The 16,373-nt window shown below is 53.7% G+C and overlaps 1 protein-coding gene across 1 annotated transcript in view; it reads left to right on the top strand.

Moving 5' to 3' along the window:
- Positions 1-1,022: 1,022 nt before the first annotated feature.
- Positions 1,023-16,373, top strand: part of KIAA1549 (KIAA1549 ortholog) — a gene marked incomplete at its 5' end in the record, with an annotated part of 119,197 nt that continues 103,846 nt past the window's right edge. Inside the window, 1 exon segment of the mRNA XM_028525218.2 lies at positions 1,023-1,470. Coding sequence (XP_028381019.2) covers positions 1,023-1,470 — 448 coding nt within the window.

The raw sequence follows: 16,373 nt of genomic DNA, 5'->3' as shown, positions 1-16,373 counted from the left end.
GCGGGGGTAAAGGGCCGGGAGCACAGCCTGGGCCCTCCTTCTGTCTGTCCTTCTGTCTGTCGCTGTGGATCCTTCGCGTTTCTTACCGCCCACTGTCGTCTCCCAGGCTAGTGCCACAGTGCCTGCAACTCAGGCCTCGAGTGCTCGTCTCGTGCACTGCAGCAGGACGCAAAGGTTCCAAATCGCCAATGCCACGCCGCGTGACCTTTGAACCGCAGAGCGGCCTCGGAGTTAGACCCCTGGCACGCGGCAGGTCCTGGACAAACATTAACTCCCTTCTTGGCTTTCCTCACTCCCCTCCCCCCCAACTCTAACCCCCAAACGCTAATCCTCTGACATTCTCTCCACCTCCCCAAAGCGCTGCTTTCTCTAAAAGGGCCTGGACAAACGCGGTTCTCTCCAGAACCACTTCAGTTCGGTTCAACAGGCGCCTTCTGCAGGCCTACTACGTGGGGGGAGAGTGCGGGCCGCCCCGGACGGGGGCGTCCGGTCCCAGGGACCCGGACGGGAGGCAGAGCCTGTAGACGGGAGGAAGGATGGGTAGGGCTGCACGGGCGCTTTTCTCACCCCCTCTACTGCCAGTCAGGCTCCTGGGAAGCGAGCCGACCTTTCCTCGGCTTTGTCCTCTCTGCCGCCCCGAAGACCGTCCTACAAACACAGGCGTCCCGCTCACACCTGCTGCCCCGCACACAACCCGGCAGAGCGAAGCCGGGCGCCGGGGGAGGGGCGAGAGGCCCGCCGCGCTCCGGGCCGGCCAGGTTTCCGGCTCTGACCCCGCTGGCCGGCCTCCTTCCCTCTCTCCGGGCGCCCCCCGGGATGCAACGCGCGGGGCCACCCGGCGGCGGGAGCCGGTGTGGGGTGCGGGCCCGCGCAGCGCCGGCTCCCGGCCCGGCCCGGGCCTCCCGCGTCCGCCCGCGCCCCCTCCCGGGAGGCGGGTCCTGGGGGAGGACCCGGCCCGGCCCCGCGCGGCGCAGCCCCGGCGCATCCCAGCCCCGCGTCCGCCGTCCGGCCCCCGCGCAGGCAGGCGCCCGGCCGGCCGGGAGGTGGTGCTCGCCAGCCCGCGCCCGGGCCCGCGCGTTGCCCGGCAGCGGCTCCGAGGCTCCGAAGGGGGCGGAGCGGCGAGGCCGGCGTGCGGCTGGCGGCCCCTGTCCGCGGTTCCGGCCCCCGGCCCGCCCCCGCCTCGCCGGCCTCCCTCCGCGCCGGTGCGCGGCGCCCCGTCCCAGCCGCCACCGCCGCCGCCGCGGCCGCCTCTCCGCGGTCTGAGAGCGCCGAGCCGCGAGGCCGGGCCGGGACTGCTGGGGGCGCGGCGCCGACGCCGAGGCGCGGCCATGGACGGGAAGACCCGCGCCGGGGTCGCGCTGGTCCCGGGGCCGAGCGGCCGCGGGCCTTCCGCCCGCCGCCGCCGCCCGGGGCTGCTGCTCCCCGGCCTCTGGCTGCTGCTGCTGGCCCGGCCGGCCTCGTGCGCCCCAGGTAAGCACCGCGGAGACCCTCGGGCCGCCGCCGCGACCCTGCCTTCCTTTATTGCTGCTATTTTCAAAATCCGGCTTTCCCCGCCCAGACTCTTTTATTCTCCACCGCTCCCTCGCCCTGCTTTCTGGAGATGCTTTTCCATTCTTCTTGGGCCCAGCAAATAAAGGTACGGAGGAGATGAAGCAGAGAGCTAGCGGATTGTGGCCAATCTTGCTAATCATCTGCAAAGCTATCCTGTTATCCTCGGAGCCCGAGGCAGGTCAGCTGGCTTCGTCTCCGATTGTGCCTTTATTTTCCCTGCAACATGCAGGCAGTGGAATTGTATTTGTGCATGGCTGTGTCACTGGTATATGAAATGTTTGGGGATAATACTTTCTGTCAGGCAGAAGGGGGACAGTCAGGGGTGGTGGTGTGTGCTTTAAAGCGGTGTTGCATTACTCTGAGTATCCCTGCGTCCCCCAGATGCAGGAAGGCTGGCCGTGTCCCCCAGTACGCCAGGACACAAAGAACATTCAAAGAATCTCTCTTGGAAAGCGCCCTGGCCATGGGTCTTTCCAGGGAACTAGCTATTGCTTTTACTTCTGCAAAGGCATTAGTACAATAGAGTGTGCAAATATTGTGATTCTTAGGTGTCAAGGCATGAAAGGAGTCGGGGTTGTTTTTACAATAGATGCAGTTTACTGACGGGTCGTCAGCCTGGAATTAAGGGCATGATTTATGAAGAAGCACGCAGGCGGGTTTTGTTGTTCAGGAAATGATTTAATTCGTATCGCTTCTCTGAAATGTTTATTTGTCCACCCTGAGCATACACACAGGATGGTCTGGAAACCGTCTCTGAGCTGACGGGCTGTAAGCCGGTGGTGGCCTCCGGCGTGCGCACACTTGACCACTGTGGGGGCTCACTTTGGTGGAGTGAGCAGCTGTGGGTGGACACAGAGCAAAGACAGAGGGCCACGGAAGCGACTCCGAACCCTCCCTTCTCTTGGGAGCAGGGCCAGAGGACTGCCAAGTGGCTTTGGAAGGAAGCGGAGCGCGTTTGAAGGTGTCCCCGAGACCTCGCTGTTGGAATTATAACCAGCGCCGTGTGGGGGCTGGTCCGGTGGCAGCCCAGGAGGAGACTCCAGGGGTGGTAGAGTGGAACCACTCCTGTCCCTGAAGAGGAAACTGACTCGCTCAAGGTCACGGGCTAGTTTGTGCAGAGTCATCACTTTTCAGCTCACCCCGCTGCCCTGACCGGTAGGCGCACACACACCCGGGCCCTCCGCAGAGCTTTCCCGCGGCCGGTGGAGCCCGGCCTCAGGGGGCCACGTCAGAGCTGCGGCTGCAAGATGGGCCTCTTCCCCGGAGTCTGTTGAGGCTGCAAACCACTTTGCCTCAATGGAGCACCTCAGGGCTCAGTTCTGCTCCCTGCATGTGGCAACCCCACGTGTCCAGAAGAGGAGAGGAGACCCTGGGCTTTCTGTGAGAAGAGACGATTGTGAAGACTGCCCTCGGCTTGAGTCAACAAAGAAAGCCCATCTGATACTGGTGGGGTCCTCCGCTGCGGGACAGGCAAACCAATCGTTTCCATTTACGGAGGACGGCCTGTGTGCCGAGTGCTACATTCTGTATACAAGACCCAGTCTCCTTGTGGGGTAGGCGTCACTGTCCCCACTTTACAGATGAGGAGACTAAGGCTGTAGGAGTTTAGGTTAGTCTGACTCCAAACTCTGCACACTCCAAACACTTAGCCTCTGTACAGCTTCCCCATGCCAATGTGGCCGTCTTGGATATATAGCAGAGATGGCGAATATAAGGGACTGTTTTGATAATTCCGATATCAGTAGTGGAGTGGTTTGTTCTGTCCTTCCATAACTTTCTCTTCTTTAGAAGTCTGTTCCCATTTCCCCTCAGTGCATGAAACAAATACAGGCAGACCCCCCGCTTTATTGCACGCAGGGTCGCTGCACTTCACAGGTGTTGCGTTGTTTTTAAAATTGAAGGCAACACCCCCCAGCAGCAAAAAGATCACGACTTGCTCTGTTAGGGCCGCCTGGCAGCGGCCCACGCTGCAGCGTCTCCGAGGGGTACCTGTATTCAGCCCGAGACACGTAACGAGTTACACGTCCACTCTGGAGCCGACATTGCAGAAGCAGCCCAGTCCTCGTCGTCTCACTGACGTGTGCATCGGGCTCCTCCGGTTCGCGCAGCTGCTTCTAGGCTGGGAACAGACCAGGAGGCCGCTGTCCTCCAGGATCCCGTTTGGAAACACGAAGCTGCGTGTAAACCCCCACAGACCTTCTCACGGGCCGTTCACGGGCGAGGAAGGCCGTGGGTTGAAAGCGTTCCAGGGCAGGCCGCTCACAGGTGGCCCCCAGATCCACTTCTTGAAGGCTGCGAGGACTGAAACCCGTGCAGGGTGGCTCCCTGATTAACGCATGGTGAGTGGCGGTTGACCCTGGGAAGAGGTTGCGCTCCAGTTGTTTGGCCCTGGTCTGCTGTCTGTGCCGCCAGGACCCTCCGGCTCCCAGCCCTGCGTGTTGTGTTTTCACCCTCACAGTGCGGGTGGCGGAGGCTTTGCTGGACTCCGGCCTGGTGGTCTCTCTGAAGCGTAAGCGGCATCCGTCGGAACAGGGCACGTCCTAAACCTGTTTTGGATGTCTGAAGTGAGACTCCAGTTGCTCGCTCCTGTGGCAGTCTGAAAACTCCCTGCTCCGTCAGGGGGGTTTCTCGTTCCTCCTGAACTTTTGTTAAATGGAGTCCGCTCTCAGGCTTTATTTGAATTTCTATGTTTTATCAATTTCTTGTCTATTTCCATTTCATTCAGCATTTTGAATGGGCCCATTTTTGTTTCCGCATTTGTAAGTGTGGTCTCGACTGTCCACTGTTGTGGAAACAATCTGTAAGACCTGGGATTCGCTTTTGAACGTTGTGCTTTTAGGAGACCCAACACCCACAACGTAAAAGGAAAGGATTGTGCCCATTTTTTTCATGGTGTTTCTTCAGGGATAAGTATTTCTCAACATGGTAGTTCTAATGAAACTGAGAACTTTGCAGATAACTTGAGAAGTATAGAAAAGCAGGAAATCCTCCCACAACCCATAGAAGACACTGTAAGTGGTTTTGTCTTTTCTTTGTTAACGTTGAAAAAAATGAAAATTGAATTACTTGCACAATTGCGTTTACTTCTTCCACTCGATATTTAACTTCAGCATTTCCCTGTTAATGGTTTGAAAACACAGTTTTTCATCCTAATAATTACTTAACAATTGCTTTATTATTTCCAGTTTTTTTTTTGCCTGATATAAACAATACTATGATAATAGCTATGTAGGTAAGGCTTTGTCTGAATTTCTTTGTGTGTGGGCTTTTTTTTTTTAAAGGATACATTCTAGAAGGGAAATTAGAATGTAAGTTAAATCTGAGGCCCACCAGGCTGGGTCTTTGCATGTTTTGGTCAGTATGGTGGGTGCCTAATAGTGGTTGTTGATTGAATCAACTTTTTATATGAAACTATAATGCTGAAATAAACCCTAGCAGGTTATGTGGTAGCCCGATTCACATCAACGTCACTAGCATTGAATATTATTAATAGTTTTAAAATCCACGTTAAATAGATTTTTAATACATTGCTTTACTTTTGAGTTGAGTATTTTTTTTCAGTTTGTATGTGTAGTCCATGAATTTTCTCTGTGTTTTTGCTCATGTATCTGTTGCGGTATGTATATTTAAATCTTATTTATTTATTTATTTACTAATATTTATTAAGGGAGGGAGAAAAAGAGGGAGAGAAGCGTCAATGTGCGGTTGCCTCCTGCACACCCCCTACTGGGGACCTGGCCAGCTACCCAGGCATGGGCCCTGACTGGGAATCGAACCAGCAACCCTTTGGTTCACAGGCCAGTGCTCAGTCCACTGAACCCCACCAGCCATGGCTGAGTCTTTCTATTTATATTGTGGATAGCAAACATCTTTTTTCTCCTATGTGTTACATTTTCACCTCCCCATGGGGTTGTGAAAATTTTTACATAATTTTGAAATTCAGGAGTTTTTGATGATTTCGATTAGCAAAATCAGCTGTTCTGTTTTGCATTTTTTTCATGGCATTTATACTTTACAGCAGGTTAAATTTTTATCTTGCTTGGTGTGCTATTTTATTCTTAGCCATTTTGAGGTTGAATATTTGTTATACTTTTTAAGTGGTTTAGTATCCTATAAACAAAGACTAAGATAAATGTTTAAAAGCGTGAGCCCTCGACCTCCTGCATCACCACCTTGCCCGGTGGTGGGAGAGATGTCGCTTACTGAGACTGTAGATTTCTGGGGTTCACCCTTGACCCGCATTAGAATTTTTGGTGGGGGTGCCTGGGAAATCTGCATTTTTTAACAAGTTCACAGCTGATTTTAAGGCACTTTAAACTTCGGAACCACTGATCCAGGTAGTACAAATCCAATAACTGGAAATTTAATAGCAATTTGGGGGGGCGGGTAATGGCACTTAATATCTTGCGATTCTCTTTCCATTGTTAGAACAGTTCATTTGAAGCAGGACATTGAAACAGTTGTTTTCCCGTCTGTCCATCTCGTTTGCTTGCTTGGCTTTCCTTGAGTTGGGAGTCAAAGGGCCTGCCTGGAGGACTTCATTTGAAATTCTCACTCCCGTTCCCAGGGGAACAGCTGTCGCAGCCTTTGTCAGGAAATGCCTCCCTTAATCCTGAAAACACAGCCCAGCCAGGGCGTAGCTAAAAGTCGCCAGGGACCGGGGAGCCACAGGTTTTCTCTCAGTGCCCTGGGTGCTCGAGGCAGCTAATTACTGTAATTAGACTCACACTAGCTTGATTTTCCCAGATAGGAAGATGCTGTTCTAACTGATCTAATTTGTTGCCAAGTTGTGGCCACCCACCTTTCAGCTGCAGCTCCCAGCCATGGGGTTCCTCTTTCATAAGCCTCGGCAGCATGGTCGGTGGGAAAGCGCGTTGGACCGTGAGCTGGCAAACCCGTGTGGGCTCTTTGCTGCCGCTGGCTGGCTTGGTGACCGTGGACAAGGTACCTCGTCTTGGGTTTCTTCATCACTGTAGGAAGGGGTCTCTGGGATGGCCACCAAGTTCTCTGCCAGCTCTTGCCTTTCAAGCCCACGTGTGGGCTGCCTTGGAATGTGCTTGTCACAGATAGCGACCGTTCTGTGTCGACTGAGTGTTTGTGAGTGTTGCCATCTCACTGTCCTGTGGACGGTGTAGCCCAGGGACCTGCGGAAGGCAGTTCACGCCCATTGATACATGCACTTCTTTTTCGTCAACCCTCCTCTGCTCTTCCCTCCTGCATTTGCACCCCAGGACACCTGCTTGGCTCTCTCTTCATCTTCCTCTTTGTCTCTCCCTTTCCCCCATGCTGCTTGCTAATGCTTTAGGTCCCTAGTGCTATCGCCTGCAGCTTCAGGCATTGCTTCTTCTCCTTAGGAGAAATCTCACCTTTGCTACTGAAAGTGTGGCCCACAGACCTGCAGCGTCATTGCCACCTGGGAGCTTGCTAGGCATGCAGAATCCCAGGCCCCACCCCAGACCTTCTGAACCTGCACCTCCCAAGGCCCTGGGGTGATTTCACTTGCACGCTTGAAGTTTGAGATGCTCTTGAGCTGAGAGGTAATGCCTCCCTTTGCAACCTTCTGGGACGGATCTGTGGGGCCTGAGCCAGCCCAGCCAGCTCTGGAGTCCATCCCGATCTTCAGAGACCTTGAGATACACCCACCTTCGGGGTGGACCGAATCTGTGCGAAAGGTGTGCAAGAGCCCCATTCCGCTTGATCAGGCAACTTCAGAACAGAATGGTTTTCTGGACCTGTTGCCCTGATTCATGACTCACTCATTCATCAAGGACATGTGGCTGGTTGTTAAAATACTGACATACAACCACGCAGCTGGTAAATAGCTGTTACACTTGAGCATCCCCACTCGCCTAAATTCCTTGGGCCTTCATGCCGTCCCGCGGGATTCTTCTCCTGGGACCCCCCCCGCCCCCAACCTTCCCAAGATCCAGCAACTGAAGGGTTAATGCTCAGCAAGCAGCAGCCCTTCCTATTGGTTGGTGCACGTGCCCACCTGTCGTGTGCAGTGTGGAGTATCACCAGTACCTGCGTCCGTGCACCTGTTCATCTCAGATCCAGCTCTTTTAAAAAAGTGTGTTAAATGGACGCGTTGGATGGTAGGACAGTCCGAGGCCTGGGAGACCCGACTGAGGGAGCCCTTGTAGTTGGGAGAGAAGAAGACCAAGGACCCAGGCCCCGGAAACTAACCTTCAGGACGAGGGAAGAGAGGGAAGAGCCCACAGGGGAAACTGAGGGACTGTCCCGACTGAGTGGTGTCATGAAACCCAGGGGAGGGGACAGCTTGTATGTGGGTGGTTGTCACCTCCTGGCCTCTGCGGCCGCATGAAGCTGTTTCTCAAAGGATGAGGCGAGGGCTCCTTGAGCAGAATCACCTGGGTTCTTGGTCATGGTCGAGCTAGACCCACTGCGTCAGGGGCTGCCGGAGGTCTCGCAGTTGTCATGTGCTCGGTGAACTGCTCCAGTGATCCTTCTGCCTGGTGAGGTCTTGGTTACCCCTGCATCTAAGAGGTGGGACAGGGTCGATGGAGGTTTTAGGAACGCATTATAGACTCGGTCACATTTATAGGCTTCCATGAAGAATCAGTAAAGATAGAGTGGCTGGAAATTAAAAAAAAAAAAGATTTACTTATTTTTAGAGAGGGGAAGGGAGGGAGAAACAGAGGGAGAGACATCATTCTGTGGTTGCCTCTTGAGCGCCCCCTACTGGGGACCTGGTCTGCAACCTAGGCATGTGCCCTGACCGAGAATCGAACCAGTGACCCTTTGGTTTGCAGGCTGGCACTCAGCCCACTGAGCCACACCGGCCAGGGTGAGTGGTTGAAAATTTAAGAGCAGAAATAATCGAAGGATAAGTCACCCAACGTGGGGGTGTTCATGTGGGCAGAAAGGTGGACCATAAGCAGGGCTGGGGAGAGAGGGTGTCAGGAGAAGGTTGGGAGTGAAGTCCAAGGTGACAGGAGAAGTTTCTAGTGATGCCTGTGCATCCGTGTTGTGATTTCTGTCCTGCAGCATCTGACATTCTGAGCATGCCCAGGAAAGCGGGCGATTGGCCGAGTCAGGGTCCGGACTCCTAGGGCGGGTGCGGTGGAGAGTCTAGGGGAGCCGAGGGCGAGACGCAGTCCGGATGCTGCGGTCCAGAATCGAGGCTGTACGAGGAAGGGCCAGAAGCCGTGGGTGAGCAGCGAGGAGGGGCGAGGGCTGGAGGGGTGGGTGGTGCTGGCATTTACGGCTTCCGAATGGATCAACTCTGGGGTTGGTCCGGGTGAAATGACCGAGGGCAGGGGGCAGCCTTGGCAGTCTGTCGTTGTAGTGGAACTCGGGTGAAAGATTTTGGGTGAATAACCTGTGGATGTTGGGTTTGCCAAGAAGAGGTAGAAAGGCCCGTGCATGGGCTGCCAAATTCTCAGTGGAGGAAGGGACGTGACCCGGAGACTGCTCACTGCAGGGGACGCAGTCTGTCTTTATTCTGTCCGCTTTTCTCTCTTAGGCCCACAGCCCCCATCCACACGTGGGCCCCTACTGTCGTTCTTGCTGGCTGTGACATGGCCCCGTTTCTGTGCCTCCTCCAGCCACTTCCTCCTCCACCTCCAGCTGGAGGCTCCTGGTACACACACGTCCAATTCCGTGGCCTCCTTCTTGCTTAGGCGTCTGTGCTGGCTGCCCAGGGTTTCCATGATGCTCCAAGCCTGAGTCCTTAGCCGGTGCCCTCAGCTGCTGGGTTGATGGGAAGGGCAGGGAGTGCAGGTCTGGGTGTATGGGCCTGTGAGAAAATTGCCCACAGTGGGAGCAGGCGATTCAGAATGTTGGGGTGCCGAAAGGGACCAGCGAGAGGGGGGAAGTGACGTGATTGGAAGACGGAGTTTCACACTCCTCTGATCCAGGGCCAGCAACAGAGACAGATGTCATTTCTCAGCCCCAGGATGTGCTTCGTGGTGACAGACCAGCAGCTGTCAGAGGGCCACCTGCTGCTGTGTGTTCGTCCCAGCAGTGAACTAAGGCAATAATTTAGGGGTTGGAAAAAGGGGGCATGGTGAGCTAGGGCCACCTGTGCAGGTGAGGAAGCAGGGAGTGGTAAGGCAGTATGGCGTGGGGCTGGAGCAGACAGCCGTCACTGGAGAGGGAGGCAGCGAGAGCGGGGTGAAGTCAGGGTTTGGAGGTGATAGGGCCAGGGCCAGCGTGGAGGGGTTCCTTTGAGAGAGGAGCAAGACAGAAGGAGACTTAGCCTAGATCTGGAGAACAGGGCTGTGAGGAGCGGGTGCCTCTGTGGAGGGTGGTGGATGACACCGTCTTTTGAAAGGGGTCAACTGTGAGGGGGACTCGGGAGTCGGAGAAAAAAGCAGCTGGTTTCCAGAGGGAATGGAGAAGTGGCGCTTGAATGCATGGCTGGTCTGTGGCAAGGCCCGGCTGGAGGTGGGAGGCCTGACCGCTGCTCTCTGCTCGTCTCCCCGGCAGCCCTGGGTGGCCTGAGCCTCAGCGGAAAGGGAGCAGGAGACAGTGGTCCTGGGTCTCCGCTGGGATGGGCTTGTCGAGGCGTCTCTTCCTCCTTGAGCTTGGCAGGCAGCTTGCAGCCCCGTGGAGTCACTTGGAAACTCTCCTTGCTTTGCTCTTTGTTCCCCTGTGTCCTGTGTGGGCCTGTGGAAGGAAGCCCCCGACGCTACTGTTTTGGGTGCTAGGATTCAGCGTGGAGCCAGACAGCCTGCAGGGCCGCTCGGAAGCCCCGGGTAAATACCGCTGGGAAGCTTTCAAAGGGGGAAGCCTCAAACATCCAAAACAAGCCATCTTCTGAAGCCAGCTTCTAGGAGAACTTGGGCAGAGCCCAGGAGACAGGTGGGGACTGGTGGGAAGTCGCTAGGACAGGCCGCTCAGGGCCACCCGGGAGCCTGTTACAAAGGCAGGCTCGGAGGTTCCACCCCAGAATCTTCCTTTTAAGAGCATCTCCCGGTGATGTGTATGCACGCTGAGGTCTGAGGAGCTCTGGCAGGCCTAGGCAGTCTCTCAGTGGAGGCTCGGTGCATTTCAAAGATTTTTGGTTGTTCCCTGATTAGCGGGGAGAAAAATTCAGCCCAGGTTTCCGAGGTGAGCAGGAAGGTGGAGGTGGAGCCGCAGCAGTGAGTGCAGAGCTGAGCTGGTGTCTGGCTGGATGTGCAGGCTGAGCGTCTCTGGAAGGCCTTGTCCAGTCCTCGGTTTCCCTGCCCCGGTCTTGGCGCAGGGGGCAGGGCGGGGGACTGCCAAGGATTTCAGAAGCATCTGGAGGTAGCTGAAGCGAACAGGTGTCCAACCCGAGGTGGAGGTGGAAGCAGCCCACGCGTCCAGCAACTGGTGCATGGACGAACAGAATGTGCTGTGTGCACGCAACAAACTTTTTATTCCTTCCTGGGAAGGAGGGAAGCTCTCACACGTGCTGCAGCGCGGATGAACCTTGGTGTGACACTCAGTGAAATAAGCCAGTCACAGAGAGACACATACTGTGTGATTCCACTGACAGGCAGTGCCCGGAGCCTCAGAATCACGGAGCAAGGACAAGAGTGGTTGCCAGGGGCTGAGGGGGAGGGGCAGGAATGGGGCGTGGATGTTAATGGGTGCCGGGTTTCAGCCTTGCAAGACGAGAAGAGTCGATTGCACAGCAATGTGAATAGACTGAATGCTCCTTAGCCGTAAACTTAGAAATGGTTAATATGGTATGTCATTTTTTTTTTAGAAACCACAATTACTAGGAAAAAAACAAAGTGAGACTAAGTAGGGGCTAAGCCGGCCAGTTAGCAGGAGTGAACGTTGGTTCAGAGCCGGGAGCTGGGCAGGAGCACAGGGCAGACGGTGTGGGAACAGGCCGGTGGGAGCAGGGGGCAGGCTGGGCGGGCAGGGTGGTGGGCGCAGGCCAGATCTGGGTGGGGGTGGTCGTGGAGGGTTGAAGGGAGCAGGTCATTGGCTGATGGTGAAGACAGAGTCACTTGGGTCTGGGCATCAACAAGGATCTTCAGGACTGTCTGCCTCATGAGTGTGTCCCTGTCACCTGACCTCTCCTGTCGCCGCCCGTGCATGCTCAGGTGCTTTTGCCTGGACAGTCACTTGGTGGAGGGTGGGATGGGGCACAGGACTGGAGGGGGGAGGGGATGCTCGGAAGGGGTTGGAACTTTCAGCCAGGGCCTGAGTAGAGTCTCAGGAATTAAAAAAATCAGATTCTTCTCCCTAGCCCTTTAAATTCTGCCCTTAAATATTTTTACGTATTTTGAGGATCACAATAGTTTTATTGTTTTTTTTCCCTAAATATAAAAGTGATATATGCTCGTTGTAATACTTTGTACTTACTGTTCCCTCAGCCTAGAACATTCTCAGACAGCTACAGGGTTTACAGTGCCTCTTCCTGCAGGGCTCTGCCTAAGTCTCACAGAGTCGGAGGGGCCTTCCCTACCCATGGGTTTTGTGTTTTGTTTTTCTTTTTTTAAAAACCTCCTCCGTAACTCTGAGCTCCTGAACCTGCTTTCTTTTTCTCCACGGCGTCTACCACCATCTTGTATATGTCTTTATTGTCTCTCTCCCTCCCCTGGAGCAGAATTTATGCTCTGTTCCGTGTTTTTTCCTTTGCCCATCAGATCTTCCTTTTTTCTTTCTTTTTATTTTAAGAGAGGGGAAGGGAGGGAGAAAGGGAGGGAGGGAAACATGGATGTGAGAGAGAAACACCAAGTGGTTGCCTTCTTTAAGCGCCTCGACAGGGGACAGAACGTGGAACCTGCAACCCAGGCGTGTGCCCTGACCAGGAATCGAACTGGTGACCTTTCTGTTTGCCGGACGATGCCCAACCCACGGAGCCACGCCAGCTGGGGGCCCGGGAGAGCTTTCTGGAGCGCTTGCTCTGTGCTGGGCCCCCCGGTGTGTGTCCGTGAACAGAGTTAATTACGTGGTGTGTTTTCAGGTGTCGAGTTCCGTGAAGCAGCGGAACAGACAAAGGCTTGGGAGTGAGGAGCTGCAGTTTTAATCAGGGTGACTGGGGAGGCCTCATCGGCAAGGTGACTGTGCTTGTTTGCTGGGGCTGCCATAACAAAGTGCCACCAACCCAGTGGCTTAAACGAGAGAAGTTTACTGTCGCACAGGCCTGGAGGCTGGGAGTTCCAGATCGAGGCCCGGCGTTCACGCTCGCTCTGAAGGTGCCTGGGATGGCTCTCTTCCAGCTTGTCTCTGAACTTGTGGCTGTCCTTGGCTGGTGACCCCATAACTGCTCTCTTCATGTGGCATTCTCCCTGTGTGCCTGTCTGTGTTCACAGTTCCCCTTTTCCTAAGGAGAGTCCCATCGGAGCAGGGGCCACCCTGCGCCGGTATGACCTCATCTAAACTACTACTGTGTATAGCGATCCTGTTTCCAGACAGGGCCACACTCTGAGGTACTGGGGGTTGTTAGAACTTCCACTGAGGGATTCCGGGGGGCATGGTTTAACCTATATTAATGATGTTTAATCTAAAATTCGGAGGAGGCCAAGGGGCAAAGCCATGTAGGGTTTCGGGGGACAGTGTTCCCAGCAGGTGAACTAGTCAGTGTAGAGGCGGAAGTGTGCCTGGTGTTGGGGGTGGGCTGGGGAGGGGGCCAGTGCCCAACAAAGACAGGGTGGGGGGCTACAGGAGCTGGGGTGTGGGCCCCCAGAAGGCCCTTGGCATTACTCCAGCAGAGGTGGCAAGCAGTTGGAGGGTTTATAGCGGAAGAGGGATGTGGCAAGTCTTGAAATGTGAAATTTACAGCACGTGAAATTAATTCAGATCGAACAAAAGCATGTCAGGTAGAACGTGGGCATCCCGCCCTGGCTGGTGTGGCTCAGTGGGTTGAGCGTCGTCCTGCAGACTGAGAGGTCGCCGGTTTGATTCCAGGTCAGAGCACATGCCTGGGTTGCAGGTCAGGTCCTCCGTTGGGGGCATGTGCAGGAGGCAACTGGTTGATGTTTTTCTCCCTCCCTTCCCCTCTCCCTAAAAATCAATAAAATCTTTTTAAAAAGTGGACATCCCACCACTCGGAGAGAAACACTGTGCCATTTTGGTGTTTCTCCTTTCAGACCCCACAGGTAAGTGCATGCGCGCGTGCACACATACACACACACACACACATATACACACACACACACAAGCACGCAAAGGGACGGTCCGCTACTGCACATGTTTGCCGACTTGCTTTTTTTTACTTCACACTTCATCATGGGCGCTTTGCACTGCCGGGAAGTCAGGCCCCCTTCGTGGTTTTATTCGATGCTGTGGATGTTCCAAACTTTGTTTAACCCGTTCCCTGCTGACGGAGAATTATATATATTGCCTTCAGCGTTCGCTGTGGTACGTCTGTCTTGACACATCTTTCTAATTATTTTCTCACTATACCTTCCAAGAAATAGAATCGCTGGACTAGGCAGCGCTCATGTATTCAATTTTGGTGTACGCTGCCAAATCGCTCTCTAGAAAGTCTGAAGCAATTGCCATTCTCTCCAGCCATGAATCAGTGCCATTAGCTTCTGCCTTCCATAATACAGGCTGTTACCAACCATTATTATCTTGTCCAAACTCATAGGTAAAAAAAAATACCCCCTTTAAAGTTGCATTGCTTTGCTTGGTAATTGGCATAGGGGTCCCCTTTGCATTTCCTTCTCTGGTTCTCTCCAGAAGTCTTGGGGCTGACCTGGGAATAATTATCTGGCGATTGCAGCATGCCAAACATCGTGCTGGGTACAGTGTGTCTTGTTTAATCAACACAGCAACTCTGCTAGGTAGGCAGTGTCATCACCCCCATTGTATAGAAGAGGAATGGAAAGATTAGGGAGATTCGCTGACTTGCCCAAGATCACACAACTAGTAGGAGTCCTCCTAATCCTAGAGGTCAGGCAGGTGCACCCCTCAGCCGGGGTTTCCTTTGCTCTGGGTTCACGTTTAAGAATGACTCTATGAGCGCTGGCTGGTGTGGCTTAGCGGATTGAGCGCTGGCCTGTGACCCAAAAGGTTGCAAGTTTGATTCCTAGTCTAGGGCACATGCCTGGGTTGTGGGCCAGGCTCCTAGTAGGGGGCATGCAAAAGGCAACCACCATTGATGTTTCTCTCCTTCTCTTCCTCCCTCTCTTCCCCTCTCTAAGAAGTAAATAAATACAATCTTTAAAAAAATTTAAAAACATGACTCTCTTTGAGCCCCACCATTGGAGTGCCTACTTGCAGGCCTTGCTTGCTTTAGCTAGAGTGAGCCCGGTGGACAGAGAGCTGCAGTCGATTTGTCCGTGGCCCCTGGCCCACCCCGCCTGTGTCAGAAGTCCTTGCGGGAAGGCACGTGCTGGGCCCAGCACGTAGCAGGTGCTCACCAAGTAGCGGTTAGAAGGAATGAAAGCAGCCAGCTTTTGAAAGCTAAAGGAATCGTGTGGCGGTGCCATTTTGTTTTATTTCAGCCGATGAAAAATAACATTTTAAAAACAAAAAATTTCAGGAAGTCAAAATTCGTCTTAGGGATCCCTGTTCCATGTCCTCCAGCACAGAGGATAATATTTTTTCTTATACCAAGTTTCCTCACTGCATTTCCCCTCTTGACACGCCCTGGACTGTATCTGTGTGGTGTTGGTAATATTTCTACTTTGTTTTGACTGTATTATTTGCTTGAGGTTTGTTTCTGATAGCAAAGCGTGCGGTTGTAATACATCCCCTTTGTTAGTAAATCAGTGTGTTCCACTGGCTTCAAATCAATTTCTTGTTAACTTTGAAATTTGGGGTGGAGGAAGTTAATGCCTTAAAATAAATGCCTTGCTCAAAACCCGACCGGTGCTCCAAGCTGTCCTCCTTCCAGTTTGATGTGCCCCCCTGAGTGCTTTCCCTCTTCACAAAACACGGTGCATTAACGCCTGGAGCCCTTGCCTGGGTCTGGTGTTCAAGTTTAACCTTCTGCCTACTTTCCAGAAATCTTAGACCTGAGACTCCTCTATTTTTTTCATCACAGTGAGTATTGATTTTACTGACTGACAACCTTCAACTTCTTTTTCTCCCTCTTCCATTTGAGGGGCCAGCTCCCCGGGAGAGGAACTCAACATATCTATAGAGTGTGTATTTTACCAGTCACAATAAACTAGTTATATTGCAGAAAGAACCTCCAGATCTCAGCAGATTTCAACTGTGACGTCCGACTCCACCCTGTGGGTGCACCTTTAGAATTTGGTCTGTTCTGGAACTTTTGCTTATCTGGGCCCTATGTTCTTTCCTTCCGTCGTTGTGTTGGGTTTTCCAGTGCCAGCGTGCCTGCCTGCAGGTAGACCAGTTGTACAGAGGCCCCACTCATTCATGCGTGCATGCACTGCTCAGCTGACGTTTTGTGTACGTTCACTGTCACGTGCTGGCACCCTGCTCGGTGTTCAGTTACTGAGACATATGACAGTCAGCCGTGGCCCTCAGGGAACTCAGTCTAGCAGGAGAGGCAGCCCTCGACATAAACAGTGTGCTAAGGTCCGTGGAGGAGGACCGCAGTGGTGGTACAAAGAAGGCGGTAACTGGTGGTAGATGTAGGACAGAAGAACTGTGTGGGAGATTTCGTTTCAAGATAAGATGCAACGTGGAGCATTCTTCTGGTGCTGAAGAGGAATATCCCTTCAGTTATCTATGGCTGCATAACAAATCAGCCCCAGACTGAGTGGCTTAAAGCAATAATGATGTATTATGTCTTGTGATTCTTTGGGTGAGGGATTTGGGGAGGGCTCAGATGGGAGATTCTCCTGCTCAATGTGGCCTCGGCAGAGGTCTGTCACTTGACTGCGTGTGGTCGGGGTGAGGACTGGCCTGGAAGGTCCAAGAGGGTCTCACTCAAGTGTCTAGTACCTTGGCGCTCTTCC

This window comes from Phyllostomus discolor, chromosome 10 (assembly GCF_004126475.2).
Source record: "Phyllostomus discolor isolate MPI-MPIP mPhyDis1 chromosome 10, mPhyDis1.pri.v3, whole genome shotgun sequence".
In the NCBI taxonomy this organism is placed as follows: domain Eukaryota; kingdom Metazoa; phylum Chordata; class Mammalia; order Chiroptera; family Phyllostomidae; genus Phyllostomus; species Phyllostomus discolor.
The sequence above is the reverse complement of the archived record's forward strand: the minus strand, read 5'-3'. Positions and strand labels throughout refer to the sequence as shown.